Source organism: Verticillium alfalfae, genomic scaffold (assembly GCF_000150825.1).
Source record: "Verticillium alfalfae VaMs.102 supercont1.11 genomic scaffold, whole genome shotgun sequence".
Taxonomy (NCBI): Eukaryota; Fungi; Ascomycota; class Sordariomycetes; order Glomerellales; family Plectosphaerellaceae; genus Verticillium; species Verticillium alfalfae.
Window position 1 is genome coordinate 589,499 of NW_003315028.1, and position 27,087 is coordinate 616,585.

General features: G+C 56.4%; 10 protein-coding genes and 1 non-coding gene across 11 annotated transcripts; 7 read left to right on the forward strand and 4 right to left on the reverse strand.

Moving 5' to 3' along the window:
* Positions 1 to 1,151: 1,151 nt before the first annotated feature.
* On the reverse strand, positions 1,152 to 2,858 carry VDBG_08004 (N-acetylglucosamine-6-phosphate deacetylase; the record flags this gene model as incomplete). Its single annotated transcript, XM_003001699.1, has 3 exons — positions 1,152 to 1,615; positions 1,669 to 2,333; positions 2,383 to 2,858. The coding sequence occupies 3 exons, from the start codon at positions 2,761 to 2,763 to the stop codon at positions 1,342 to 1,344; spliced, it is 1,320 nt and encodes a 439-aa protein (XP_003001745.1).
* Positions 2,859 to 3,803: 945 nt separating this feature from the next.
* On the forward strand, positions 3,804 to 4,745 carry VDBG_08005 (beta-hexosaminidase; the record flags this gene model as incomplete). Its single annotated transcript, XM_003001700.1, has 3 exons — positions 3,804 to 4,066; positions 4,150 to 4,268; positions 4,335 to 4,745. 3 exons carry the CDS (start codon positions 4,005 to 4,007, stop codon positions 4,592 to 4,594), a joined length of 441 nt encoding a protein of 146 aa, XP_003001746.1.
* A 1,025-nt stretch (positions 4,746 to 5,770) lies between these two features.
* On the forward strand, positions 5,771 to 7,435 carry VDBG_08006 (conserved hypothetical protein; the record flags this gene model as incomplete). Its single annotated transcript, XM_003001701.1, has 3 exons — positions 5,771 to 6,892; positions 6,966 to 7,052; positions 7,232 to 7,435. 3 exons carry the CDS (start codon positions 5,771 to 5,773, stop codon positions 7,433 to 7,435), a joined length of 1,413 nt encoding a protein of 470 aa, XP_003001747.1.
* A 2,379-nt stretch (positions 7,436 to 9,814) lies between these two features.
* VDBG_08007 (predicted protein) lies at positions 9,815 to 10,204 on the forward strand (the record flags this gene model as incomplete). The annotated part of the gene is made up of 1 exon (XM_003001702.1): positions 9,815 to 10,204. The coding sequence occupies one exon, from the start codon at positions 9,815 to 9,817 to the stop codon at positions 10,202 to 10,204; it is 390 nt and encodes a 129-aa protein (XP_003001748.1).
* A 760-nt stretch (positions 10,205 to 10,964) lies between these two features.
* On the forward strand, positions 10,965 to 11,098 carry VDBG_15175. The gene has a single exon. It is a non-coding gene; the product is annotated as a tRNA-Leu (tRNA).
* A 266-nt stretch (positions 11,099 to 11,364) lies between these two features.
* VDBG_08008 (alpha-xylosidase) lies at positions 11,365 to 13,850 on the reverse strand (the record flags this gene model as incomplete). Its single annotated transcript, XM_003001703.1, has 4 exons — positions 11,365 to 11,415; positions 11,505 to 12,984; positions 13,062 to 13,618; positions 13,677 to 13,850. The coding sequence occupies 4 exons, from the start codon at positions 13,848 to 13,850 to the stop codon at positions 11,365 to 11,367; spliced, it is 2,262 nt and encodes a 753-aa protein (XP_003001749.1).
* A 2,043-nt stretch (positions 13,851 to 15,893) lies between these two features.
* On the forward strand, positions 15,894 to 18,382 carry VDBG_08009 (periplasmic beta-glucosidase; the record flags this gene model as incomplete). The annotated part of the gene is made up of 4 exons (XM_003001704.1): positions 15,894 to 16,236; positions 16,293 to 16,536; positions 16,588 to 16,888; positions 16,946 to 18,382. The coding sequence occupies 4 exons, from the start codon at positions 15,894 to 15,896 to the stop codon at positions 18,380 to 18,382; spliced, it is 2,325 nt and encodes a 774-aa protein (XP_003001750.1).
* Positions 18,383 to 18,406: 24 nt separating this feature from the next.
* Positions 18,407 to 20,040, reverse strand: VDBG_08010 (lactoylglutathione lyase; the record flags this gene model as incomplete). Its single annotated transcript, XM_003001705.1, has 2 exons — positions 18,407 to 19,541; positions 19,961 to 20,040. 2 exons carry the CDS (start codon positions 20,038 to 20,040, stop codon positions 18,647 to 18,649), a joined length of 975 nt encoding a protein of 324 aa, XP_003001751.1.
* Positions 20,041 to 20,452: 412 nt separating this feature from the next.
* On the forward strand, positions 20,453 to 22,341 carry VDBG_08011 (adenylosuccinate lyase; the record flags this gene model as incomplete). Its single annotated transcript, XM_003001706.1, has 6 exons — positions 20,453 to 20,783; positions 20,840 to 20,996; positions 21,119 to 21,485; positions 21,542 to 21,567; positions 21,633 to 21,876; positions 22,021 to 22,341. 6 exons carry the CDS (start codon positions 20,453 to 20,455, stop codon positions 22,339 to 22,341), a joined length of 1,446 nt encoding a protein of 481 aa, XP_003001752.1.
* Positions 22,342 to 23,215: 874 nt separating this feature from the next.
* On the forward strand, positions 23,216 to 25,264 carry VDBG_08012 (conserved hypothetical protein; the record flags this gene model as incomplete). The annotated part of the gene is made up of 3 exons (XM_003001707.1): positions 23,216 to 23,652; positions 23,742 to 24,343; positions 24,408 to 25,264. 3 exons carry the CDS (start codon positions 23,216 to 23,218, stop codon positions 25,262 to 25,264), a joined length of 1,896 nt encoding a protein of 631 aa, XP_003001753.1.
* Positions 25,265 to 25,968: 704 nt separating this feature from the next.
* Positions 25,969 to 26,550, reverse strand: VDBG_08013 (predicted protein; the record flags this gene model as incomplete). The annotated part of the gene is made up of 1 exon (XM_003001708.1): positions 25,969 to 26,550. The coding sequence occupies one exon, from the start codon at positions 26,548 to 26,550 to the stop codon at positions 25,969 to 25,971; it is 582 nt and encodes a 193-aa protein (XP_003001754.1).
* Positions 26,551 to 27,087: the final 537 nt, after the last annotated feature.

The following is a 27,087-nucleotide window of genomic DNA, read 5'->3' on the forward strand; positions in this document are numbered from 1 at the left end:
CTCGGCACGGTAGCCGAAGAAGCCAAGCAACTTTGTTGTCCAGCTCTTGCGTCGGGGAGTCCTGGTTCGGGTCCTCAATCGGCGGTTGAGCCTCGTAAGGCCCGGGCAGAATAAGAAAAGGGGTCGTCGAAACCGGCAGAGAAATCTTGAAAGTCGTAGGTGGGCGTGAATGGAAGTGAAGGAAATGCGCCATGGACGCTGTCCCTAAAACGTGGATCATCAGCAGTGTTCAGTGTTCAAGGGGGGAGGAGGGGTGTTCCCCAGTCAGAGAGTACGCACATCAGCGAGTCGTCGAAGATGGAGGGGTCAAGTCCGTCCACGAAGTCTGGCCCGAGGCTCATGTTGTCGTCTGGGGTCGCAACGGCAAGCGGTGGGGGCATTGTGTTGAATGTCTCCATTGCATGGCTCGGTCGACTTGCGACACGAGCGGCGATGCGATGCGCACGCCCGGTGCGGGGGAGATGGCCGACGGAGGCGATGGACAGGTCGTCTCAGAGATGACGCCGGGAGTCCGTATATTGTCTTGTCAAGGTCTTGGTCGTGTCAGCAAGCTTGTGGTGTTCGTTTTCGGCTGCCGGCGACGTTGGGTAGGGCACTTGAGTCCGGAACGAGGGTCTTGTCGTTAGGTTCTCGGACACAATCTGCCTTGGGGGAAAGAGCGACAGAGCGCAGCGGCCAGCAGCGGAGGGCAGCCCACCTGCCTGGTTCAACCCCGGAAAGTCCTTGCCCTGCCGTCCTCGGACGATTCCTATCAATAAGGGCTGGTCTTGTGATTGGATAGAGAGCGGTACAGTTCGCACTGTAGCTTCGAGAATGGGTCCAACTGGAGCCTCCTTGGGGGGGTAAAAAGGCGCTAATGGGTTGCCTTTGCGGGGATGCACAGGGGTATCACACCACTGTCTCAGAGCCGAACAGTCGCCCTTAGCACTGTGTCGTTGATCGATTTACCCCAATCGACCGCCACATCCTGTGCAGCGGCAACTGGATTCATAAACATCACGATGTCATGTGTGAAAGCCTGACATTCCACAGCAAAGTATTATGAACATCCGTTGCCCCGATGGCAGTGAGATCTTCTCCGCCACTCTGCTGAAGACTAGGTTACACCTGTATTAGCCTGAAAGGTGGGATATGAGACAGTACAAGCCACACTGTTTCGTCACATGGTTATCTCCAACCTGTCTAAGCTAGCTGAGTCTATGCCCAGTAAAATTCCTCTTTTGGCAGGCTTCTTATCATCCCACGATATTCCAGAATAACCTTCCCATTAAATCTTGTTGCTTTATCTCTTGCGTTTAACTCCTGTGTAGTAATCCCTCTTTCAAGCGGCCGTCCGTTCATCTACAGTGGAGAAACTGGGTCTCCCAAGCCTCCGCGACGATACACCAACGTACCGAACTTCCAGACCTCGTCAATGACGAGTTGCGTCGCCCCATCCTGCTTCTCTTCCGAGAAGACGACAAGGTCAGCGTCAGCCCCGGACTCGAGCGACCCTTTGGTATCCTGCACCTCCAGCATCGCCGCCGGGGTCGAAGTCACTGACTTCAATGCCTTGGGAATAGTGGTGCCGGACCACTTGAGGAAGTTATTGACGCACTCGATGAGGGTGATTGAACTGTTCCATCATATTAGCCGTCCGGTCGCCTCAACAGAATACGTGCTACTCACCTTCCAGCAATCGTTTCCGTCCCCTCCAGAAGTAGCGTAGGCCCAACCTTGATGATTCTGCTCTCCACGTCGCCATTCGTCCACTGATAGGCGCCATCAGGCAGGCCCATCATGTGCATGGCATCCGTGACGAGAATGAACCCATCTGGGTGCGTGTTGAACGCAATGTTGACTGTGGTCGGGTGCAGATGGATACCATCGGCAATAATACCAAAGTATGGCCTCTCGAGACTCTGCGAGGCTCCAAGGACGCCAAAGACGCCCGGGTTTCTGTGGTGTAGCGGACGCATCGCGTTGAAGAGGTGCGTGATCATCGTGGCTCCCGCCGCGACTGCCGAAGAAGCCTCCTCGTACGTGGCTTCTGTGTGTCCAATAGAGCAGATGATGCCCCGTTTCGTCAGTTCAGGGATGAACTTCATCATCTGGCCTTGTTCAGGGGCAATGGTGATCTTCTTTATGGGCAGAGGCGCGTCGCCCGACGGGGCCAGGTTGAACAAGCCGTAGCAGGCCTCGATGTCTTCAAATGTCTCTGCTACCTGCAGCACATCCTTGTTGTGGATGCCATTCTTGGAGGAGTTGAGAAACGGTCCTTCACAGTGCGCGCCGAGCGACTCTGCGCCATTCTCGTGATGCCGTGAGTTGGAGGGCCCCAGATATGGGAGAACCTACACCACTTAGACATGTTCTTCTTCTAGAGTACTGAACGGCTCTTACCGTCTGATACAGTTCAGGGTTCTGCGATGTAAGGGTAGGCGCGTAGGATGTCACTCCCGTCGCCACCAGCCTCTTGTTCACCTCCAGAACCTTTTTGCCATATTGGGCTGCGTCTTCGAGAAGCGTAGAAAAGTTGAAGCCAAAGCCACCGTTGAGCTGCACATCGATCAAGCCGGGTGAGAGGATGCGTCCGCCCAGATCGATAGACTTGTCCGGGACGGTGAGCTCATCGAAGAAAGCGGCTTGGCTAGAAATGACTTTGCCTGTCTGAGAGCTCACCCAGAGGTCTTCTGTCACTAACTCATCGCCCCTGACCAGGCGGCAGTTGGTGAACCTAGTGATGCCGCTTTCGGAGCGCGTCGGCGAGAGAGCGATAGGCATAGTGTTGGATATGTTGATGCTTAGTTGGTTATGAGCTTCGTCTTCGGTGGTGTTGTCAAGGCCGTTTTGCCCGCCTGCTTTCTGGTGTTGACTCCATACATGCATGAAAAGACGACGGCATAAGGGCTGACGGCTACTGATATGGGCTTGCACTGGCTAGGGAATGTGGTCTCCAACGTGCCCAAGGCCGGATACCGGGAGGGGCGTGGGGTTGCATGCCGTCATCTGTGGTCCATGGAGTGACAGCTTGGACGGGCTCGTGGCAACACTCGTGGCCACAGTAGCCTCCCCTTGGTGGCACGGCAGACGGCAGCGTTGGCCCGCATGTTCCGTCGGTCGACCGCCAAGGTCACTGAACGGCGATATCTCCAAGGGTCCGCAGGTACTGGAGGGTGCAGTGTGAGTGGAACCCATCCTTTGTCGAACACCATGGAGGAACAGAATGAAGGCTAGCGGATGGCTGGATGGGGTCAAGAATGGACCCTTGACATGATCGGTTCGCGGGAAGCGTTACAGGGCTGTCTCGACAGAGTGACGATCCGTTGGCGTGGGTGGACTTGCTGGAGCCAGCCTCAAGCCAACGTGGGCGGGTACGTGACGTCCAACAAAACAAGTCACTTGCATCTTCAGAAGGCTCCCTTGATTAAGCTTCTATGGTCGCCCGCCTAGGGTAGCAGGTAGGTGGGTTGAGTGGGACAGGACGTGTTGGTACGGTCGTTGAGGGAAACCCACTACCATGTAACGTCGCACATCTGACTGGGGCGCCGAGGGACATTGGTGCTGTTATCGAAGGCTCGCCCCTGTCTCCAGCTTCCAGCGTCCACGACCACTGAGTTTACTCCCCACGCTCCCCACGCCCACTGATAGATTACCCTGCCCTGCCCGCACGTCGTGTACAGCGCACGTTCCAGGTCCCCTCTCGTGCAGACTGCACAGACCTTTTTGCCCCATTCCTTGATCAGAGAGGCCCTTCGTGTGTCCTCCAATCACTGACTCAGCCGAAGCTCAGCCGGCTCACCGGGCTACACCGCAGGTTGCACGGGGCTATGGCGCCTCGACCACAGCCGCTCATGGCCCAATCCATCTCAAACGACAAGCGGGAGTCAGCGACCACTGGTCCAGAGCGAACCAAACGCCGCAGCTCCGACAAGGCTCATCGCCGCGAACTGTGGCCTCTGGATACCTCCAAGCTCAATGGGCACACGCGCCGCACGGGGCTATCTCAGAAGCCGATAGCAGCCATGGCGTCCAAGGCAAGCAAGGTCGACATCAAGCTCGATCCGATATGGGAGGACCTCGATTGGTATGTCAGCGGCTCCTCTGGTCTGGTGAAGCTGGACACGGAGTGTTTGTAACGGTGCGCATGACTGACTTTGTCACATGAAGGGCCATTGGGCAGATGCTCATTATGGGCTGGGATGGCACGGAAGTCACACCACAGATCCGCACCTTGATCGAGGAGCATCATCTGGGATCCATCCTTCTAACGGCTAAGAATCTCAAGTGTAAGTCCAACGTCTCTCGGATCCTTTGCCTGTTTCCACTGGAATCTGATTGCTAAAAGTGACCAGCTGCCCACCAGACAGCCAAGCTCGTACAGGAGCTCCAGACTATCGCTCACAAAGCGAACCACCCACAGCCACTGCTGATCGCTGTAGACCAGGAAAATGGTGGCGTCAATAGTCTCTTTGATGAAGATTACGTCTGCCAGTTCCCCAGTGCCATGGGCATCGCCGCCACGGCCGGGCCGAATTGGCTTACGAGGTCAATAAGGCACGGCATCCGCCGTCGGAGCCTGTGGCGTGAACATGATGCTTGGCCCCGTTCTTGACGTCCTCTCTAATGCCAGATATCAGCCTCTTGGCGTCCGTGCCACGGGCGATGACCCACAGGAGGTCTCGCAGTATGGCATTGCAGCAATGAACGGCATCAGAGATGCTGGGCTAGCCTGCTGCGGCAAGCATTTCCCGTCATACGGCAACTTGGACTTTCTGGGTTCCAGCCTCGATATCCCTATGATCACGCAGACACTCGAGGAACTTAGCCTGAGCGCTATCGTTCCTTTCCGAAACGCCATCGCAACGGGGAAACTCGATGCCATGTTCGTCGGCGGATGCGGCATTTCTAATCCCTCCATGAACATCGCTCACGCTTGTCTGTCGGACCAAGTCGTCGATGACCTGCTCAGGAACGAGCTGGGATTTGACGGCGTCGCCATATCGGAGTGCCTCGAGATGCAGGCCCTGAGCCACGACATAGGCGTTCAGAATGGAGTAGTGATGGCTGTCGAGGCTGGGTGCGATCTCGTTCTGCTATGCCGCGCATACGATGTTCAGCTTGAGGCCATCCGAGGCCTGAAATTAGGCCTTGAGAACGGCATCATCACCAGAGGAAGGGTTATGACATCGCTGAATCGGGTAGTCAAGCTCAAGTCAACATGCACCTCGTGGCAGACAGCACTCAACCCGCCAGGCGTATCGCTGTTATCAAAGCTCCGGCCTTCACATTTGGCCCTGTCCACAAAGGCGTACGATGACTCGATTACCGTCATTCGAGACAAGGATCAACTCATTCCACTCTCGAGGTCCATGGATCCCGATGAAGAACTTTTGCTGCTGACGCCCCTGGTCAAACCGTCGCCTGCATCCTCGCTAACGAAAAGCCTGTTGCAGTCGAAAGGAGACCAAAGCGGAGCACCACATATCCACGAGAAATGGGCACATAGAGACAGAGGTTCGATTATGAGCGGCGAAGGAGTCTTCAGAGACTTCGGCCGATCGCTGGCTCGGGCCAGGCACGGCAAACTCCTCCATACAAGCTACACAGCAAATGGGGTTCGACCAGGTATTCAAATTTCCTCCCCAAGGGTCGTCAATCACATACTGATACGATGCTAGTCCATGAGAATCTAATTCATCGAGCATCAACAATCATTATTGTGACAGCAGATGCAAATCGAAACCTCTACCAAAGCGGGTTCACCAAGCATGTCGAGATGATGTGCTCAATGCTGCGATCAAGAGGACAGAAGAAATCTGTCATGGTCGTTGCTGTCAGCTCCCCGTACGACTTTGCTCTAGACAAGACCATTGGCACCTACATCTGCACTTTCGATTTCACCGAGAACGCCCTAAATGCCTTGGTGCGAGCCCTGTGTGGAGACTTTGTACCAAAAGGCAGCTTGCCAGGAACACTGAGGAAGAGCAAGAAGGTTCTGAAGTCTCGTCAAAATTGGATTGTGGAGGAGTACGACCGAGAGCGAGACGCCGATGGCCTTCATGAGCTCATCAAAGCCACCGCACGAGCGAACTCGGCCGATCTCGGTTGCCTAGGAACTGCTACTGCAGCATCGTTTGAGCTCTTCAATCCGAAGATCGACGAGACGCACTTCGTCGTCCGGAACAGCAGTACAAACGCTTTGTACGGTTTCGCTGCCACGTATGCCATTGACAGGACAGGCATCCTCGGCGCCATATTCGTGGACCCCTCCAAGAGAAATCATTCCGTGGGACGGTCTCTGCACCGAAGAGCCATTCGACACCTCACCAAGAAGCGAAGCATCAAGAAGGTCCAGCTTGGTACCTGTTTCCCAGGCATATTTCTCGGCATCCCCATTGGGGAGGGCATCGCCGCTTCCTGGTTCGCAAACAACGGTTGGGACATTCAATTTCCAAAACGCCTCACGAATCTTGTCATCGACGATTTGAGCACCTGGACCGTTCCTGAAGGTCTCTTGCAAGGGATTCAACGGGCGAGCATCAGCTTCGATCTGATACATGGTCTCGACAATGGTGATGCCGAACGGGTTCTTTCTCATGTCAGCCAGCACGCAACTGCTGAGGTGTTAGAGCTGTATAGGTGTGCCCTTCAGGAGACAAAAGCTTGTGGCATCGTCCGAGCCAAGAAGGCAGATGATACTTTGCTTGGTACGATTATAATTTGCAGCCCTGGGAGCCCGCTGGCAACTTATGTCCCGCCATTGATGCCATGCCGTGGAGAAGGCATCGGCGGGGTGCTGGCGCCCGTCGTGCCACCGACATCCCAGGACGTTCTGGTGTTACAGGGGCTGGTGCTGATGGGCACACGACAAAACAAGGCGCACAAGTCGGCCAAGACGGTGTTGAGTTGGGTGAGTCATCTTTTTTTAAAAAAGAAAAAAAGACAAAAAAACACTTTGCGTATTTTTTCTAATACGTTTCCAGGTTCAGGATGCTGCCTACGAACATGTTGTTGCCATGGGCTTCGAAATTCTTCAGTCATTCGAGGAGATCACGAACACTCCAGATACAGTAAGAAGACTTGCATTGCCCCAGATGAATTGATTAACGCTGACGAGCTGATCTAGTGGGCCGACCTGATATAATGATATAATGAGAATGATTGATGTCTAGACTATGCACGGCTAATCGATGAGGCTTTCTCGAAGCCTAGCAGCTACGTCATCACATTTGGTTTCTCCTGGAATTAGTCGTCGCTCTATATTTTAAGGCGTGAGAAGGCCAGGCCGATTCGGGGTCCAGTAGGGGCGTGGCACGGTTATAACGGCAACAGTCCGAACCGACCCCATTCGATGCTTCACATTCAGAACCTGGGTGCACAGCACAGATTGGGTCTTAACAATTTGCCGATGGTTCCATCAGTGCAAGCCGGTAGCCGTCGCAGAAGTGACTGATGCTGACAACAGTCGCCCAGATGACTCAGGTGGGACTATGCACGGGGACAGTCTGCATGATGGCTTCGCGGTTGCCAAATCCACTGGCTGCCCTGGAGAGCGCTTTTCTCATGACGACGCTCTGGTGGAGTCCTGGCTCCGCCATAGATAGCAACTGCCAGGACATAGCTGCATCCAGCGTCTCGTCAACAGCCTCCATGGTTGCCGCGCAATGATCAGGTAAAAGAGAGAGATACAGCACCTGTGCAGAGGGTGGTCAGCAAGGATGAATGTCCGTATTCCAGGGGCATGTGTAAGTGAAACAGAGAGATGAGTCGTAACTGACAGACTTGAATGAATACGCGTTCTTACCGGTTTGCCAGTTCGTTCCCAGATACATGGACATGTGCTTAAGACATTGTGTCTGGCTTTCAGGCAGCTCTGTTGAACGTTACGAATGCCTGAATCTGGATCAGGCTTGCTGGAACAGTATGCGTAAAATGGATATGCAAAAGGCGCTTCGGTGTGGGCTGGTCACCCGCTGCAGCTCAAAGCTTGGGGCAAAGTCTCGAGTCGGTCGGTTGATATTTGCTCCTCCTCTTCTCACCCCTCCTCCCATCCCGTGCCCCAAGTGTGTGAATGGATCGGCCAAGTTCAGATAGCCGACTCTGACGTCCGGCCAGCTGGGACGAAGAATGCACAGCACCAGAGGAACACCAAGACTGCAACCAGCCCGCGTATCATGAGCCTGCCGATCTGAGATACGCAGAGTTGGCGAAACATTCAAGTCCAATAGATATCCTCGCAGGCGGTCGGGTGCTCCTCGTCTCATCTGAAGTGGGTGTAAACTACTCTATCTTAGCGAGATCGCTCCCGCAGTCCCGTCTCCGGCCCACAGCCCAACAAGCGTCCAGGGCGCCCTGGATGATGAGACTTAGCATTCGCATGCACCCAAGAAACCATCCGAGGGTGTGGTTTTTCCTCGTCGTCAGGGCAAGCAGTGCAGCCAAGACTGCCTCCTTCATCTCCGTCTTTGCATGTTGACTGCACCGCCGGAAGGAGACCTCCATCGCCAGTTTCGTCGAGCGCATAGTGCTGGTGGTGTGTAGGTAGGGTCGTACTGCGCTGGTGGCTGGGTACCTGGCCGGCCGCATAGTGGGTGGGTTCGGCTTCTCCAAATCCTGCTTCAGGGGCAAAGCTTGCGAGGACCATACAGCACTGCGGCACCCCGCCTGCAGTTGTTTGGACCTCGCGTCCCGTCCTATTCAGATCGCCTGCATGTTGGAGTATTCATGAGGAGAATGAATGTGTTCATGATCCCGGCAGCATTATCCGCTGTCGCCCCAGGCCTTGCTCACTTATCGTTTCGGCTGGTTCAGCAATCGACATCTATTACAGCTCTTGCAATTTGTGAATCTTCGAGGTGACGTTCACATTTATAGCATGAGAGTCCTCTCCAGGAGCACATCGCGGTTCGTGTCATGTATACGCGTATCGCCTTGCCGGGGTATCGCCATTAGCGCCCCGGCCAGCCTTCATTTCGAATCGGTCTGGTTGTGACATGAGGTCGGACCTGCACACTTGTATTTGTCGATAAGATCTCGGGTCGTCGGAAGTCTGGCCTTTCTCTAGCTCCCTCGACCCACGACCACGTCAGACATAGATCGGACAATCCATAATATATGAGGTTGAATTTACCCTCGAACAAAACATGTGGTCTTCGAGACGAAATTTGATGTACGTAATAATATCATTCTGCCTGTGTGGCATGGTCCTCTTCGCGCCCATTTCAAGCGGCGCAGTGATTATTGGAGAGGCACGGAATCGGGCCATGACGTCGTGAGCAGGAAAGCCAGAGAGCGCACCCAAACCCCAACGTTGATTGTGAGCTAAATCCCCCGGATTGATCGTCCTGAAAAAGGCTCGTCTGTGCCCCTGATCGACCGCGAAGGCTTCTTACTTCGGACTGGCTCCATGGAGGATTTGTTCGAAGGATTGTAACGATTTTCCTTTTCGAGCGGTGAAGGCTCGTCATCTGGGCGGTAAACTTGGCACACCCCTGGCTTTTGACCTCCAAATACAGCATCGCGACCATGTGAATGCAGCCTTATAACCTCGATGACGTAGCGAGTTTGTGAAACACAACAAAGCAAGAGCTCGTGGCGTGCCATAAATCTATCAGCATGTCTATATATGTCAGGCAGTCAATCGTCTAGAGTGAGTCGACTCGAACGACCATCAATCGAAGCCAGAAGAAGACTTTCACCCATCCCGTCTACCCAAACGCAGCCAATAGAGATCCTATCGCCAAACAGTCCCCAAGGCCACATTTGAGCCACACCGCCATTTATTTCCTGATCGGAGAATTCAGCGGCGTAGCACGCCACCCAGATATCTGCAATGTCATCATGCGTCAACACCAGTGCCATCATTGATGTGCAATCCCCGGGCGTCCCTTCTGGCGTCAAGTGGGTCTCAACCGTCTACACAAACGAAACACTCTACGCTCTGCACAAGTGCTGTCCGTCGTCGTTCATTCACCGGTCTGGCCTCAATAGCTGCGTCGTCTGGTGCGAGCTGCTCGACGAGTGGTTGGAGGAGTTCAAAGATGAATCCAAAGGGTCGTACTTTAGGAACTTATCAGCGTGTATGGATAATGAGCTGGGCGACGAATATTACTCCGGCCTGACCGCCAGTACCCTCTCGGCTGCGACGCCTCGAGTTCACTCGGCCGGAGTGAAGAGCGTCCTTCTTGCGGCCTTGGTAGTCGCTGTTGCTGCCTGTCAGTGACGCCTCGGCTGAGCGCTGGTGCGTTTGGGCAAAGTCGGTGTTGCATGAGAGCATGGCGCATTCGGGGTGGGCGGCTTCTTTTTCTGATAGCGAGCGAGTTTAATCAATGTTGGCTGTCAGAGCATCTGGCGTCTTTCGTACTTTTACTGGTGAGCGCCATTCTCTCCATGAGATATTCCAATGGAACCAACTGTGGAAAAAACAATTCGTATTCCGTTTGCTGACGGGGGTAGCCGCGTGCTAGGAGTTGGAGGCTGCCGTCACGTCTCCGGCAGGTAGCGGAATGGACGGACGAACGAGTCAGCTAACAGTCTCTGTTGGAAAACCCAGGGATCACCTACCTCCTCAGTTCTCAAATCGCATCGACCGCGAAGCTTGTCGGCAGGCGCGATCAGAGTATCATCAGCGAAAAAAAAAAGAAGAAAAAAAGGCAGGGCTGCAGACGGGCCCCGAGTCTCGCACCCTGCACATCCATCACCACGCAAAGCGTCCGCTAGTCTAACGCCCGTCCCCGACCTGTACGGAGCCCACGTGGCAGCCCGAAAACCTACAGCGACAGCGCAAGCAACAGTGTTGCAAATGTCATGAAAAATAATCATGAGGTATAGTACTGTTTGAGGACGAGTACCCCGTGAAGTGTGGTAGAGGATGCACCATCGTAGTGCCCTGCATGGTAAACGACTTGTAGAGGTGTTCCAATGATCTGGCCTGATGCAAAGCCGATATGACTTTTGTTTGGAAGTCGGATTTCAACAAACCAGCCACTATGGCCGAGTGGTTAAGGCGTCTGATTCAAGATACTGAGCGCTAGCATAACTAGCGCAATCTTGTGCCCCCAAGGGGTATCATAACCAGATCTCGAGAGAGGCTCGCGTTCGAATCGCGATGGTGGCAATTCATCTTTTTGTCCGTTGCGCAAACTGACAAAGTGTCTTTTTCCAGTCGTCGCCGAATGGATGACAGCACCCGAAATGCTGGCGGCCGAGTGCCGGCCGAGTGCAGGCTGAATGTGTTTTACCCTTTACCTCTACGGCGGCCCTCACCATGAGACACCACATCCCCACCACGGTCTGTTTATGCAGCGCATCGTCACTGGATGCATACAATATGCCAGGTGAGAGTCTGAGAATGCAAGAGACGATTCAAAAATGCATCTTCATTCAATCAATGATGGGAAAGAGAAATAGCAAAAGTCGCACCCAGGTATAAGTCTAACCACAAAGATGCATCATGCAGCAACGTCCATCTCTACACACCACTGCCGTTCGAGCCAAAGTCCCACCCACGCAAATCCTCATACCTTCTTTACTGTGAATTCGCCCTTCAGCGCTGAAGTATCCTTGACCTCGCCATCAGCCCCCACCTCGAGGATGCCGACCTCGTTACCGTCATTGTCCACGAGCGACGCCTTGGCACCCTCCTGCGCACCGTATAGTCGCACCTCGACGTCCTCCGTGTAATCGTACACGGCACCAATGGCCTTCTCGCTGCCGAGCACAAGGACCGTATTTTCACGCACGTATAGAGGTAAAGTGCCAAAGCCGTGCGTCTCGGTGAACCAGCCGGGGCCATCGCGGGTCTCTCCCGTAAAGTACGACGTCCACTTGCCCTTGGGCAGGTAGAATTCGACTTCACCCGATTCCTCAAAGATGGGTGCCGCCAGTATGCTGGGACCCACCATGAATTGGCGGTCGAGGTACCAGCTGGTCGGGTCGTCGGGAAACTCGATGCACATGGCACGCAGCGACAAGGGCAGGCCCTGCGCAACGGAAGTCTGTGCCTCGGCGAAGAGGTAGGGCATGAGACGGCCCTTGAGTGCGGTCCACTTGGCCAACGTTCGAGAGCAGCCTTCTTCTGACTGGTCGTCTTCATCCATCACCCAAGGCACACGGTACGAGCTGCTGCCGTGCAGGCGACTGTGGCTGCAGAGGAGACCCATGGCCACCCAGCGCTTGTAGATCCACGCGGGCGGCTTGCCCTCGAAGCCGCCAATGTCACAGCTCCAGAAGGAGAAGCCGCTGAGACCGAGTCCGAGACCGCCGCGGACGGACTCCGCCATGGCCTCTGGGGTGGACTCGCAGTCGCCGCCCCATTGGAGAGGGAAGCGCTGCGCACCGGCGCAAGCTGTCCGGGCGTACAGGACGGCCTGGTTTTCGCCGTATCTTGCCTGGAGAGCCTCGTAGACAATCTTGTTGTATATGAAAGCGTAGTAGTTGTGCATCTTGTGTGGGTCAACGGTCTTGTCATGCCATTCGACGTCCAGCGTCGGGATGCGCTCGCCAAAGTCCGTCTTGATACAGTCGACGCCCTGGTCGAAGAGGCCGTTGAGCTTCTCAACATACCATGTGACAGCCTCGGGGTTTGTGAAATCTACCAGGCCCATACCGGCCTGCCACAGGTCCCACTGCCAGACATCGCCGTTCTTGCGTTTGACAAGGTAGCCCTTCTCAGCAGCTTCGCTGAAGGCGGCTCCGTATTGCGCAATATAAGGGTTGATCCAGACACAGACCTTCTTGCAAAGACCAGACTCCTTGAGCTGGGCAATCTGTCCCTTGGGGTCGGGGAACCTCTCCGAGTCAAAGACAAAGTCAGTCCATGTGAAGGCTTTCATCCAGAAGCAGTCGTAGTGAAACACATCAACTGGCGAGCCGCGCTCCTTCATGCCTTCCAGGAAGGACTTGACGGTGTCCTGGTCATAGTTGGTGGTGAAGCTGGTGGTCAACCAGAGTCCGTAGCTCCAGTTGGGCACCTTGCCGGGGCGACCTGTCAGAGTGGAGTACCTTTGGAGGACCTCTTTAGGGGTAGGGCCGTAGATGATGTACCACTTTAGCCTCTGTCCCTCAATGGCGGTCTGCACGCGAGTGCCCTCTCGCTTCCGATTTCCAGATCGACCCTCGCAGGGGTGTCGATGAAGATACCATAGCCCTTTGAGCTAAGCCAGAAAGAGACGTTCTTGTAGGCCTGATCGCTAGAAGTACCACCATCGGCGTTCCACAGGGAGATTGACTGGCCAACCTTGTTGTATGCACCAAACCTCTCGCCCAGGCCATGGACGGTCTCGCCGACAGCCAGTGAGGTCTGAGTGAACATGTAGTGCTTGAAGTCTCGCATATCCCCTGTCTGCATGGGGTTGCTTGGCGCGGGGCTGTATGCCAGGCCCACGCTACGGGCCTGCAGGGACGTGAGCCGCTTAGAGCCGTCGGCGCTGTGGAAGCGGATGTCAAAGTTGCTCGGGTCGACCGTTACAGCCAGCGAACCGGAAGTTAACGTTGTGCCCTTGTCGCTCGTGGAAATGGCTGCCGTGACCTCCGGTCTTCCCTGGGGAAATAGCTCAAAATGAGGTCCCTTGATCTGGGCACCAGCCCAGTGAGTCGCTTCGACAGAGATGATTCCATCCGCCTCGGCATTGACATCCTGCGCCACAATCAGCAAACGCACGGCAAAATTGATATGCGATTGGCACGATGCTTACCATGGTGATTGTGCTCCTGTTCAACGTGTGGCCGCGGCTCTCAATGGTCTTAGTCGGACACAACAGGTTGAGGCCCTTGCCATCAGGCTTTTCGTTGGTGTAGTAAACCTGCTCGGCGTGCTCAACCCACATATTCTCGGCTGGCAGCCACATACCATCCCTGAAGCGAGGCATGATGGGCAATGTTGAAATGTAGGCGGACAATGGATCGTGAGTTGACAGACGGGGGGTTTTGGCTCAGTCGGTCTCAGGTCAGGTCACAATCCTGTCAATTCCAGGACGGACAGACGGGCACTGGTGAAGCAACTTTGGTTCAAGGGACGAGGACAGACAGACGAGACGAGTGTGAGTTGTCTCTTGTAGGCCTTGTCCAAGGCGGAGGAAAGGAAAATGGAAAATGAGCATCGCTGGCGTCGGCTTGGACACTTGGTTGAGTCGAGGCTGACATTGTGGCCTCCGGTGATAGCCCGGTGCGGTTGGCGAATTGGGGTCAAGCAATCCCGCCGTACCCGCTTTGCAGCGAAGCTTAGACCGACGGAGACGGACCAAGTTGTGCGAATCATGTGAGGTAAGATGCTTTGGGGTCACTGGAGAAACCCTCGGGTTCCATTGGCACGGCGGGCGGGCCGGTGCAGCCAGGCGGCTTTAACGGGGTTCGAGAGGTGTCTGGGGAGGGCAGATGAGGGGAAGCTTCGGCTCGTTGGAGGGGCGTCGTTCGGTTGAGGAGGGCGGGGAGGCGTCCTTGGCTTGCTCGGATCTGCAAGCGGAGCTCCTACGCGTATCGCGAGCGTCAGCGATTGCTAGCTGCTCTATGGATATGGCAGTCAATTGTACGCGTGTTAGTGAGGATCAGTCAGCAACATCTTCGACTCCGACAGTTCATGATGTGCCATATGTGACGAGAAGAGATCAGAAAACCACTGGTGGCAGTGGCCAGCGCCAGGTGATGGATGGGCAAAATCCGAGCGAGTGTGTAGGTCTGAATTCGAGGAACCCACCCCGCCATCAACGGCGGGATTGTGCGGAGAGGGTAAGAAAGGAAAGGAGGCCATGGGCTCCCGGCCCCCTCCCTCTGCGGCCTGCCGACAACCTTGAAGCGTCGGGTATCGGGTTTGAACCGTCCTCGTGGTCATTTGTGGGAGACCAGGGCTATACAGGAGATGGCATGGATGGCTCTGATGCCTGGCCACGATGGAAGGAATTGACAGGGGCACGAAGGGATGAACAGGATAAGAGTGGAGGATGGAAGATGTGGAGGACAGGCAACTGGTGATCTGCCGACCCTTGGCTTGGGGAGGGGAGGGGAGAAAGAGAGTGAGCGAATTGCCCAGTGGCAGGCCAGCGGTTCTCAGAGCCTCGGACCACCTTCTGCCGCTCTCTGACCATTGGTGGGATCCTGGCCTTCTCGGATCCACTCCCGGCTCCGCCAAGCACCGGCTATTCGACAAGTTCGACTGTAGGTAAGTACTCCTGGTCCTGTACCTACCTAGGCAGGCTAGGTAAAGGTAGCTCCTGAGTTGGGTACAGGGAAAGAGAAAGAGAGTAAGGCGAGGCAGGTGGTGCCTAGACCCCTGTACCCCGGACCTTCTCCAACTGCCATCTCGGCTCCTGCTTTGGATGCTTCGCAGAGGGCACCGACCACCATCGAAAGTCAACCTACCACGCCCATCCCAACTCCAACTTCCCCTCATCAAAAACACGCTCAAGACTAGGAACAGGCCACAGGCCACATCGGGCTACTGCACCAAAGCCATGCAACAACGGCCCTGTTCTCCTCATACGATCAGCACGCCCCTCGACTCGCGCAGGAACTGCCAGGGGCTGTGCTACCCCGTCCAATGGCGATGACCCAAGGCCGCAGCTCTCTGCACCGATACTGCTCCTTGATCCCTAGACCAGCACCCTTGAGCCCTTGTGATGTCCACCCCAGATCTACCTTCACGAGGTCGTTGAAGATCGATGCGGAGTAGGTTTACCGTTGTCAGCGGCAGCAGCCTTTTTTACCGGAATGAAGTCATTTCTGGATGCTATCCTTGGCCGCAGACCACGAGGAAGTCAAGGTCTTGGGTAGTAATAAGGCACAAAAGACTGACATATTAATACCCCCCCTTTCCCGCGTTGGTCCCTCGAGATTTTTTTTGTTCGAGAACGAGAAGCGTCATTGTCGTTCACGCCCTTCCCCGTCTCCGTGTCTCTGCGACGTTTGTACCTTCCATCATGAAGTTCACCTTCGCTACCGGAGCTTCGCTCCTCATGGTGGCTGCTCAGGCCCAGAACTCATCGTGTGTTCCCGTCTACAAGAACCCGAACGCCGATGTCGATGACCGAGTCTCCGACCTCCTCAAGCGCATGACTGTCGAGGAGAAGACCGCCCAGCTCATCCAGGGTGATATTCGCGACTACCTCAACATTACCGATGGTCGCTACAACGAGACCGCCATGGAGTGGATCGCCACCAAGCGCGCCAACTCTATCTGGACCGGTCTCTTCATGAACCGTACCATGGTCAGCCGTGGAGCCAAGCTCGCCCAAGACTACCTCGTCAATGAGACGAGGCTGGGTATGCCCCCCCTGACCTCAATACAAAAGCCAATTCAAGCGTACTGACTCATCTAGGCATTCCTGCCTTCATCCAGAGCGAGGGTATTCACGGCTTCCTCGCGATCAATGCCACCATCTTCAACTCCCCAATCGCTCACGGTTGCGCCTTCAACCCCGAGCTCATTGAGAAGATGGGACGCGTCATTGGCGTCGAGTCGCGCGCTCTAGGCGTCAACCAGATCTTCGCGCCCGTTGTTGATCTGGCCCGTGAGATGCGCTTCGGTCGTGTCGAGGAGTGCTACACTGAGGATCCCTACCTGTACGGCTCCCCTATGACTTTTACATGAGAGTCTGGCTGACAGTATTCCAGGGCTGGCGAGTACGGCTACGCCTATGTCAAGGGTCTCCAGGAAGAGAAAGTGTGTGCCATGGTCAAGCACTTTGCTGCTTTCGCCACCCCCGAGCAAGGTGTCAACACGGCTCCTGTGCACGGAGGCCAGAGGGAGCTTCGCACCACATATCTTCCCCCCTTCAAGCGTGCCATTATCGATGCCGATGCCTGGTCCGTCATGAGCTCCTACAACTCCTACGATGGAGTTCCTACCATTGCGGACCACCACCTTCAGGAAGAGATCCTGCGCGAGGAGTGGGGATACAAGAACTACATCATCGTAAGCCGATCTCATATCTCATCATGCGATACATCCCCTCTAATAATACGGTGTTAGTCCGATGCCGGCGGTACCGCTCGTCTTGTCGACGCCTTCAAAGTCTGCGCCGCCGAGCCCTTCGACCACGAATGCGTTACGACCAAGACCCTGCCCGCTGGTAACGATGTCGAGATGGGCGGTGGCAAGTACAGCTTCGAGCACATCCCTGAGCTCATCGAGGAGGGCAAACTCGACATTGCCACTCTTGACCAGGCTGTCTCTCGAGTTCTCCGCGCCAAGTTCCTGACTGGCCTCTTCGAGACCCCCTACACCGCTGTTGACGAGGATGAGCACTGGGACTACATCAACACAAAGGAGCACAAGGCCTTGGCTCGCGAGATTGATGCCGAATCCATTGTCCTGCTCGAGAACCACGAGAATGTGCTGCCCATTTCCAAGAAGGCTCACGTTGCTGTCATCGGTCCCATGGGTCACGGCTATGTCAACTCCGGTGACTACGTCATTCACGAGGCCATGACCCGTGGTGTGACTCCCTTTGAGGGTCTCCGCGATGCCAGCGAGGGCACCGTCACTTTCACTCAGAGTGGTGACCGCTGGTCCAACTCGGATGAGAAGTTCCCTGAGGCCATCGCCGCTGCCGAGGCCGCCGATGTTGCCGTCGTTGTCGTCGGCACCTGGTCTCGCGACCAGGATGAGCTTTGGGCCGGTCTCAACGCCACGACTGGTGAGCACATTGATGTTTCCGACCTCAAGCTCGTCGGCATGATGCCCCGTCTGGTCAAGGCGATCATCAAGACTGGCACGCCCACCGTTGTCGTCTACAGCTCTGGCAAGCCCATCACCGAACCTTGGATCTCTGAGGAGGCCGCCGCTCTCGTGCAGATGTTCTACCAGGGTGAAGAGGGTGGTCACGCTTTGGCCGATATTCTCTACGGCGATGTCAACCCCTCTGGCAAGCTCTCTGTTGCCTTTCCCTACGACATCGGCACCGCACCTGCGTACTACGACCACCTCAACTCGGCCCGCAGCTGGCCGAACCCTGGTCGCATCTACCCTAACGGCACCCTTGTCTTCGGCAGCAACTACGTCTTCAACAGCCCTCTTCCCATGTATGAGTTCGGCTACGGTCTCTCCTACAGCGAGTTTGTCTACTCCGGTCTTGAGGTTTCGACCAAGACCCCCTCCGCCGACGAGACGATCACCGTTTCCGTCAACGTGGAGAACAAGGGCAAGCACGACGGCAAGGAGGTTGTCCAGGTCTACATCAAGGACCTCGTTGCCTCAGTCGACGTGCCCAACATCAAGCTCAAGGGCTTCAAGAAGGTCAACATCAAGGCCGGTGAGACTCAGAAGGTTGAGATTGAGCTCGACGTCGGCGAATGGGGTCTTTGGAACCCCAAGATGGAGTATGTCGTTGAGCCTGGCGAGTTCCGCATCCTGGTCGGTAGCTCCAGCGCTGATTTCCGTGCCAACACCACGGTCACTGTTGCCTGAGTGGGGGGCGGTCAGTATATAAAACAGGTGGCCTGGCTGTGACCAGGTGATGCATGAATAATAGCTTTCCTTAATATAAACCGACATGGTCGTTACTATGCCACTGAAGAAGAATCGCCAAAGCTCGATTTGTACTTTCAATGACTCGCCTGCCTCTCACAAGTCAACTAACGCCGCCGATTTTCCTCGTCCTCGTTTCATTGAACAACCAGCCTGCCACCATCACAATGCTTCACCTAACGCCGCCCCCCGTTGACAAACGTCCTAGAAGTTATCCTTTCCGGTGAACTTCTCGTTCTGCACAACCTCGACCCAGTAGTTATCGGGGTCCAGCAGGAAGGCCACGTTCTTCATGCGTCCGTCCGTCAGCCTCTTCTTCCAGTTGCAGTTCAGCGACTCGAAGCGCTCGCACGCAGCATCAAGATCGTCGACGGTGACGCAAATGTGACCGAAGCCCTGCGGCTGATCGTTGCCGTTGTGGTACTTGAAGTCAGCCTCCTTCTCGGTGCCGTGGTTCCACGTCAGCTCGAGCACGCCCTCGCGCGTGGCCGTGCCGTCGCCGTCCTTGTTGTAGCCGAGGAAGAAGAGGGTGAAGGTGCTGGACTCGTTCTTGCGCAGCAGGTCCATGCCGAGCACATCGCGGTAAAAGGCGAGCGACTTGTCGGCGTCCTTGACGCGCAGCATGGTGTGGTTCATGCGGTAGGTCGACACGTCCGTCTCGGTGATGCCCTCGGTCGCGGCGACGTCGTTCCACGTGATGAGCTCAACCCAGTAGCCGTCGGCGTCCTTGGCGAAGGCAATGTGGCGCATGCGGCCCTCGGACAGCTTCTTCTGGAACTGGTAGCCCGCCTTCTCGATGCGGTCGCACGCCGCCTGGATGTTGTCGACGGCGATGCAGAGGTGGCCGAAGCCGCGGTGGGGCTCGGTGTTGCCGTTGTTGACGGTGTAGCTGGCGTCGTCCTCGGTGCCGTAGTTGTGCGTCAGCTCGATGAGGCCCTCGCGGTCGAAGACGGAGGCGCCTGCCGAGACGGCCTTGGGCGAGTCGTAGGCGAGGAAGTAGAGGTCAAACTTGGCCTCGGGCTGGCGGATCGTCTTGATGACGGTCATGCCGAGGAGCTCGTAGAACTTGATCGACGCCTTGGGGTCCTTGACGCGAATCCTCGGGGGGTGGTCAGGAGGGGAGAGGTTCGTGCGCAAGATCGGAGGTGGGCTTACATGGAGTGGTTGAACTTGTAGTTCTTGGGGTTTGTGGTGCCTGCCATTGTTGCGAACCTGCGAAAGGGTTGCGCTGCAGTTTGTTGTTAGGGACCTTATAGGTATCAGCGTGAGTGAGATGGCAGTGACCGACCTGTGTGGATGGTGGATTTGTTGAGGTGAGCTTGGGTGAGACGCAGTCGTTGCAGGCCGCGAAGAGAGAACATGTACGTAGTAGTAGCGGTCGTGAATTGCTATGAAGTGGTTTCAACAGCAGAATTGAGTGGATAGTGGGCAACTTTCCAGGTGCGATGCGAAATGGAGGGTCCTGTCTTCTTGTTCGGGTCACAATGCCGAGGGCGCGAGTTTGGTTGTTTGTATGACGTGAAGGGCTGTAGCTCCGTTGCGGATACCCCGCAATGAGCTGGTGGTACAGCAACAGATAGCAGACCGCCGCCACTCATGATCATTACGCTCATTTGACTGGTATGTGAAACAGCCCTTACGATTCTTTTGACGATCCGAAAGCTGATGTTCCACGCAATCATTGGCATCGCATCAATTGCGCACCCATACATACACTGTGCTTCCTGGAGCTCCAATACTGTTGAGCGGCTTACCTCAGCATAAAGACTGACGTTCTGCCGCTCTATCTGCTATCTCGTACACCGCCTGCCCCATGAAAACGACCCCTCCAAATTACCCCGCCATCCATGTCAGTCCACTACCAGTGACGGACGGTATCGGAACCTTACGGGCAGCGCTTAATGGGCAGTGGAAAATATTTTGAGATCGCCAGCCTGTGACAGTTGAACTCACACCTCATAGCACTCTCTCGACTCCAATTAGCAATTGAACCCAACCAATTTCCTCATCATGGCTGGCTACGACACATACAGCACGGTGCTAAGCAAACGCTACCCCTCGGAGGAGATGAAGACCATCTTCTCCGAGCGCAACCGCATCTCGACCTGGCGCACCCTTTGGTACAACCTCGCCGCCGCCGAGAAGGAGCTCGGGATCAAGGCCATCACAGACAGTGCCCTCGAAGCGCTCAAGGCCAACATTAAGATCACCGATGAGGCCTTTGCTGTCGCCAAGGAGGAGGAGAGGATCCGCCGCCACGATGTCATGGCCCACGTCCACGCCTATGGTATCGATGCTGGCAAGGAGGCTGCCGGTATCATTCACCTTGGTGCCACTTCTTGTAAGCATAGGCCGATACGAGACGCAGGTTGACTAGGAATCTAATGCACTCGACAGGCTACGTCACCGACGGTGCTGAGCTGATTCTCATGCGCGATGCTCTTGACCTGCTCATCCCCAAGCTCGCCAAGGTCATCTCCAACATTCAGCAGACCGGCTTGGCTTGGAAGGACGTTCCTTGCCTGGGCTACACTCACTACCAGGCTGCGCAGCTGTAAGTCAATTACGTTCATGTCAGACAGTCTCCGTTCTATCGTAGGCTTGCTGCGATACCGGAGTGGCTACAGCTTCTGTACTTGTAGCACTCGAAAACATTATCCGCTGACAGAACCCCAGTATTACTCAGGGCAAGCGTTTGGCTCAGTGGGCGCAGGATCTCGTGTCTGACCTCGAGAACCTCGAGCGCGCGCGCGCCGACCTCAAGTTCCGTGGCGCCCAGGGCACCACCGGCACGCAGGCCTCTTTTGTCGAGCTGTTCGAGGGCGATACCGCCAAGATTGACCGCCTCAACGAGCTCCTCTGCGAGAAGCTCGGGTTCCCTCAGTGCTACGACATCTCTACGCAGACCTACTCCCGCAAGGTCGACCTGAATGTGGCCAACGCCGTTTGCGGCATTGGTTCTACTGTGCAGCGCATCACGGGTGACATCCGTCACCTTGCCAACCTGAAGGAGATGGAGGAGCCTTTTGAGTCGACCCAGATTGTGAGTCTGACGGAAGAAACTACCATGCCCGACTTTGCGCGCTAACACATAGTCAGGGTTCGAGTGCTATGGCCTACAAGAGGTACAGCATGTCTCGTTGTGTCCTACGCAACCCCTTGCTGACAAGCCCAGGAACCCCATGCGCAGCGAGCGCATTGCCTCTCTCGGCCGCAAGCTCATGAGCCTGCCCATCAACTTTGCCAACACATACGCGTCTCAGTGGTTCGAGCGCACTCTTGACGATTCGGCCATCCGTCGCATGGACATCCCCGAGATGTTCCTCCTCGCCGACAGCATCCTGAACACCATGGACAACGTCACCAATGGTCTCGTTATCTACCCCGCGCGTATCCATGCCCATGTCATGTCCGAGCTCCCCTTCATGGCCAGCGTATGTCATACTGCTCCTTTCCCTTCAACACGCCATTGGGCGGCAGTACCTTTGCGGTATCCACTTGGCAGTACGAGGCCGGCGCCTACGCGGCCTTGTCGAAATTTGATATGAGAAAACTACCAGGTGGCTAACAATTCGCAGGAGAACATCATCATGAAGCTGTCGACCCACGGCGTGTCCCGCCAGGATGCGCACGAGGAGGTTCGCGTGCTGTCCCACCAGGCCAGCGACGTTGTCAAGCAGCAGGGCGGGCAGAACGATCTCATTGAGCGCATGAAGAGGACCGAGTTCTTCAAGCCCGTCTGGAACGAGATTGATGACATGCTCAAGCCTGAGCTGTTCACAGGCCGGTCCGCTGAGATCGTGGAGCGCTACTTTGGACCCGAGGGACCTGTCGCGCAGAAGCTGGCGCCGTACAAGGAGTACATTGCCAAGACCAAGCCCGTCCAGTTGTCCGTATAAGGTCATGGATGTGTTCCTGGGCGGTAGACAAGGACGGCGAGGTGGAGAGGAAATGATGGCATGACAGCGGCGTTTGGGCTGGATTCCCAAAGGGGACCTCGCAAAAAGGTATTTAGAAAATCGGGATAGGTACAAGAAAAAGAGCGACTTTTGACACTGGATGTTGCAAGAATCCCCCAATGGCTCAAGAGCACGACCAATTCCATGGGAATTGGCTGGTCTCGATGACCGCATTCGGCATGTGTGAGTGGAGTCCAGCTGGTCGCTCGAAGCAGTCTGGCTGAGACAGGGAAGGCCACAACCGACCGCAAATCTCTCGAAAAGAAACAGGGAAACCTTGATGATCAAGCCACCCGAGAATGCCGTTCTGACCACAGCACAAAGGCAAAGAGGTCATGTCAAAGGATGGTAATTGAGATGGGCAATGTGGGCCAGGGAGGACGATGGCGGGGAGAGCGCAGCGCGTTCAGTGACTAGGTCTATACCTAGGTAGGTAGATACCACTGCGGGCACATTACGTAGAGGCCCAAGTCCCCCAGGGCGTTCCCAGAGTTAGCCGCCGTCACTCGACGACTCCCACCTCTGCTCTGTTACATGCCTTCCTTCCTTCCTTTTTCCCCTCCGCCAGTCTTTCTGAAGCGCCAGAGTTTCAATCATGCCAACTTCGTCTACGAATACTCTCGAATCAAGCCCTGTATCACCAAACGCCTGACACGAGAGATCTTCGGCGCTGCCGTGTTTGTGTGCCCATCTATCTAGCTGGAGTGGACGAGCCATCTACCTATCTCGTTCCTTGTTCCAGATCTTTCGAAACAACATCTCGTCCGCCCGTGCTGGCTACGCGGCCCACGGCTGACATTCGCAAATTACCATCATGATGAACCGGCCGAGTTTTCAGCCGATTGACTACGAGGAGGCCGTCATGGACGATGCAGAAATACTGGGCCTCGACGCCCGTGGAGACATGGCCCAGGCTGCAGCACCAGCGGCAGCAGCAGGTACCACCACCGTGACCAGGTCGCCCTTGTCCAAACTGCGATCTCTCTCCGACGGCGGCGGCACGCCTGCGAGGCTGTCACCATCCCCCCTCATCCTCGAGACGACGGGCAAGGCGACATCAAAGGACGACAACCACATCAGAGACACCGCAATCGCCCCGAGCACGCCCCGTCGCGTTGATTTTAACCCCAAGGGCCTATCACTACACATGCCGCCGCACCAGCGAGACTTTGCCTCTCCGCCACCGCCTTCTGCCGCCGCCTCTGCCGTATTCACCAAGCCAGCACCTTTATCCCCCAAGCTCGACCATTCGTATGCCAGTCCGACAAACATCCTGCCCCGTCGCTCCCGCGGCCTCGACTTCTCCCGCGCAGCCACCAGCCTGCACCACTCGACCCTAGCCGAACAGTCCTCCCCCGACTCCTCCCGACCATCGGCGGCGGCCGCGCCATGAACATACCCCAGCGACGAAGCAACGACTACAACAACGCCGAGCAATTGTCCAACTCGCTCTGGTCCATGATGGGCAACCAAGAACGCATGAACATATCGAGCTCCTTGGGCAGCGCCCATCCGTTCGCCTCGGATTCCTCATCCGAGGACGACATGGACGAGGACATGGACGACGCAATCGTCACGACACCGCAGGTCAACCGAACCGGCGGACCGCTCGGTTCACCAGCGGTCAATAGCCTTCTGAGCTTCCAGCAACGCCAGCGCCCACGGAAGCAGCCGAGAAAGAAGAGTCGAGGGCCCTGGGACTCGGCTTCGGCTCAGCCTCGCCTGGCGCGCTCTCCAAGTCACCGCCCATTGCCAAGGATATTCCCATGTCCCATTCACGACGCGAGAGCATCAGTTGGCAGGCGAACCAACTCCACATTTCGAGCGCCGACGAGGACAGAATGGGGCGGCGACAGTATCAATGGTGTCATGGGCATCTCTGGCCAGAAGCCGCGGCACACATCATGCGGCAGGTCGCCGCGCGGGGAGGAAAATCTCATGGGTAAGACACCTCTTCCTCTGAAACGTTTCCCATTTTTTCTCCTTTGCTGATGCACCTGGCACAGCCCCAAGACAAAAAAACTTTTGCCCCGCATCCAAGCACGCCCCTAGAAGTGCGCCTGTGGAGACCGAGGTGCTCCGCGAACGTGAGGTGATACGACAGGTCCGCGAGAGCGACGTCGACCTCGAACCTAGAACAACCACCGCCCAGTCCTCGCCCAACCTGGTTAACCAGGACATCGACGAAGTGCCCGGTGAAGACATGAACATGAACGCCGACCAGGCAGGCCTTTCCAGTAGTTTCAAGCAGCAAGCTATCAAGAATTCAAAGGGTGCCAAGTTCTGGGATACGTTCTCCGAGTCGAGCAGCATCGGCAACCGGACGACGCCGCCACCGCCGTCCTTCAACCCCCGCGGCTCTTCCTCCGGCATCAGCGAAGACATCAACATGGACTCGCCTTCTCTCGGTGCCACCGCCAGCTTCGCCATGGCTGCAAGCAGCGGCGAGTCGACCAAGGGTGACACGCCCAACATCTCGCAGCCCGCGTTCCCACAGCAGTCGCAGCAGGGCCCCAGTGCCGCCGAAATCACCCGGCGCATCAACAGCAAGCGGCGCCGCGAGGACGACTTTGACCCTGTCAGCTTCAAGCGCCGTGCCGTGAGCCCTGGCATGAGCGTCCACAACTCGCCCATCATGCAGAGCCCGCGGCAGCGAGAGAGCGCGCCGTGGGGCTCTCGACCGGGCAGCAACGGCGGCGAGAGGGCTGATCGGGGCGGCAGCGGGGCAGCGAGCGACACGGGGAGCGGGAGTCTCAGCGGCACGCCGGGGAACGGGGGCCGTCTGAATGGAGGGAAGGGACGAGTAGGGTTCCAGGGCATGGTAGATACGAACGACCATCTGATGCGTATGAGCATCGAGTGAGAGGCAGTGGCGGTGTTACATTTTGATCGGCATCTACGAGGAGGCGGTTTGCTTCCTCGCGTGATTTTTTTGCTTGCTGGCTATACTACGTACGGCGTTTGGGACCATTTCGGAGGAGGGCTCATGAAGCCCCTGCGTAGACTCGGCATGGGCCTTGGTATCCGACAGCATTACCGGGTATGGCTGAAAGCAGTCTTTTTGATAGCGAATACCACTCTGCTTATGATTTATGGAATCGTCGGTTTCGTGTTACGCATCATCTTGTTGTACGCATGCGAATTGAGTCAAGTCACGAAGGGGATTTGGACATGACTTTCCCATTCATTGAAATAGCTAGACCCCCGTCTTTGGGTATCTCCGCAACCCAGAAACGCCGTCCCCCTATAGTCCTCTCCTTCTTCTCATCCGAATCTCAAATTTCACATCCCATCAAAAGGCCAGTATAGAGCACCCACCGATCTCACAAAGCTTTCTCACGTGCTCACGAAAGGGCACAGCAGCGACTCTACTCAACGCCAACGCCCTCCTCCGGAACCCGCAGGCTGCCCAGCTTATCATCCAGCCACCGCGCCAGTTCCTCGGCCTGCCTGCGCATCGCGACGACGGCGGCGCCGCCCACGCTGCCGGCGACGCTGCTCGCGACGCTGACCGTCGTCGCGGCCCGGCGCTGAGCACGCTGTCCCTGTCATCGGGCGACGCGGGGGTCAGGCCGCTACCGCCACGTCGGCGTGCGGACCGGTGGCGGCGGCGGCAGCCCCGGTGGCGTCCTCCGGGCAGGGGCCCGATGCAGACGAAGAGGAGGCCGCACTTGAGCTGCGGATAAGGAGCACGCCGTGCGAGAGCTGGACCGTGATGGCGAGGGGTTTGGCGGGGCGGGCTGCGGCGTCGGGTTCGGCGGAGGATGAGGAGAGGGACGTCGGCGTTGCGGATTCGGGGAGCGCCGGGGCGAGGGCGGGGGCCGCGGCGGCGTGGAGGGCGTAGAGGGAGGCTGCTACCGTGGCTTGGGTGCGCAGCAGGGCGACGGGGGAGGCGGATTGGGTTGTCGTCGTCGTCGTAGGCGAGGCTGCTGTCGCCGTCGTCGACGTGTTGCTGTTGGTGGTGGTGGTGGTGGTGCCGCTTCCGGGCGCTGGGGCGGGGGCTAGAGGAACGGAGGGTGTCGAGGCGTGGGCGAGAAGCTTGCCGGAGGGCGTTGTGAGAAGGGCGGCGTGGAGGGTCGGTGAGAGATTTGCGGCGAGGAAGGCCGTGAGGCGCTTCGTCAGTAGGAGAGGGGGCGTCTGGGCGGACATGGCTGTTTTTTTCTCTGTTGCTGGCTCTGTCGAGGGTGATCTGTTGTCGAGAGTGATTGCGTACTGTGGGCGTGGGGTTGACGATGCCGTGGTTGTGGAGTAGGTCGCCGTGCTGCTTGTCTCTGATGGATATTCGTGGTGGAAGCTTCGAAAGCTCGACGCGAAGAGCAGCAATTCGTGCTGACCTCGCGGGGGGGGGGAAGCTTGCTTTGTGACGTTTGATGGTGGTGCTAGAGAGGAATTGACTCGAGAGGTGGTGCTGTCAGGTAGAGAGCTGTCTCAAGACGACAACCAGGGTGGGAAGGGTGGGGTCTTGGAGCTGGTCTGTGCGGGGATGGCGCTCGCGGGGCAGCACCGACCCATACCTAGCTACCCACAATACCTACCTCCCTAGTAGCGAGCATCGTCACGAGCATCATTGGATTTGTTGAAAAGGAAGAGAGAAGATAGGCGCGCAGGATTGAACTCCATTCCATGGAAAGAAGTGCTTTTTCAGGTCGTGTGGATGCCCAATCTTTTCTGGAAGAAGAATCCCGA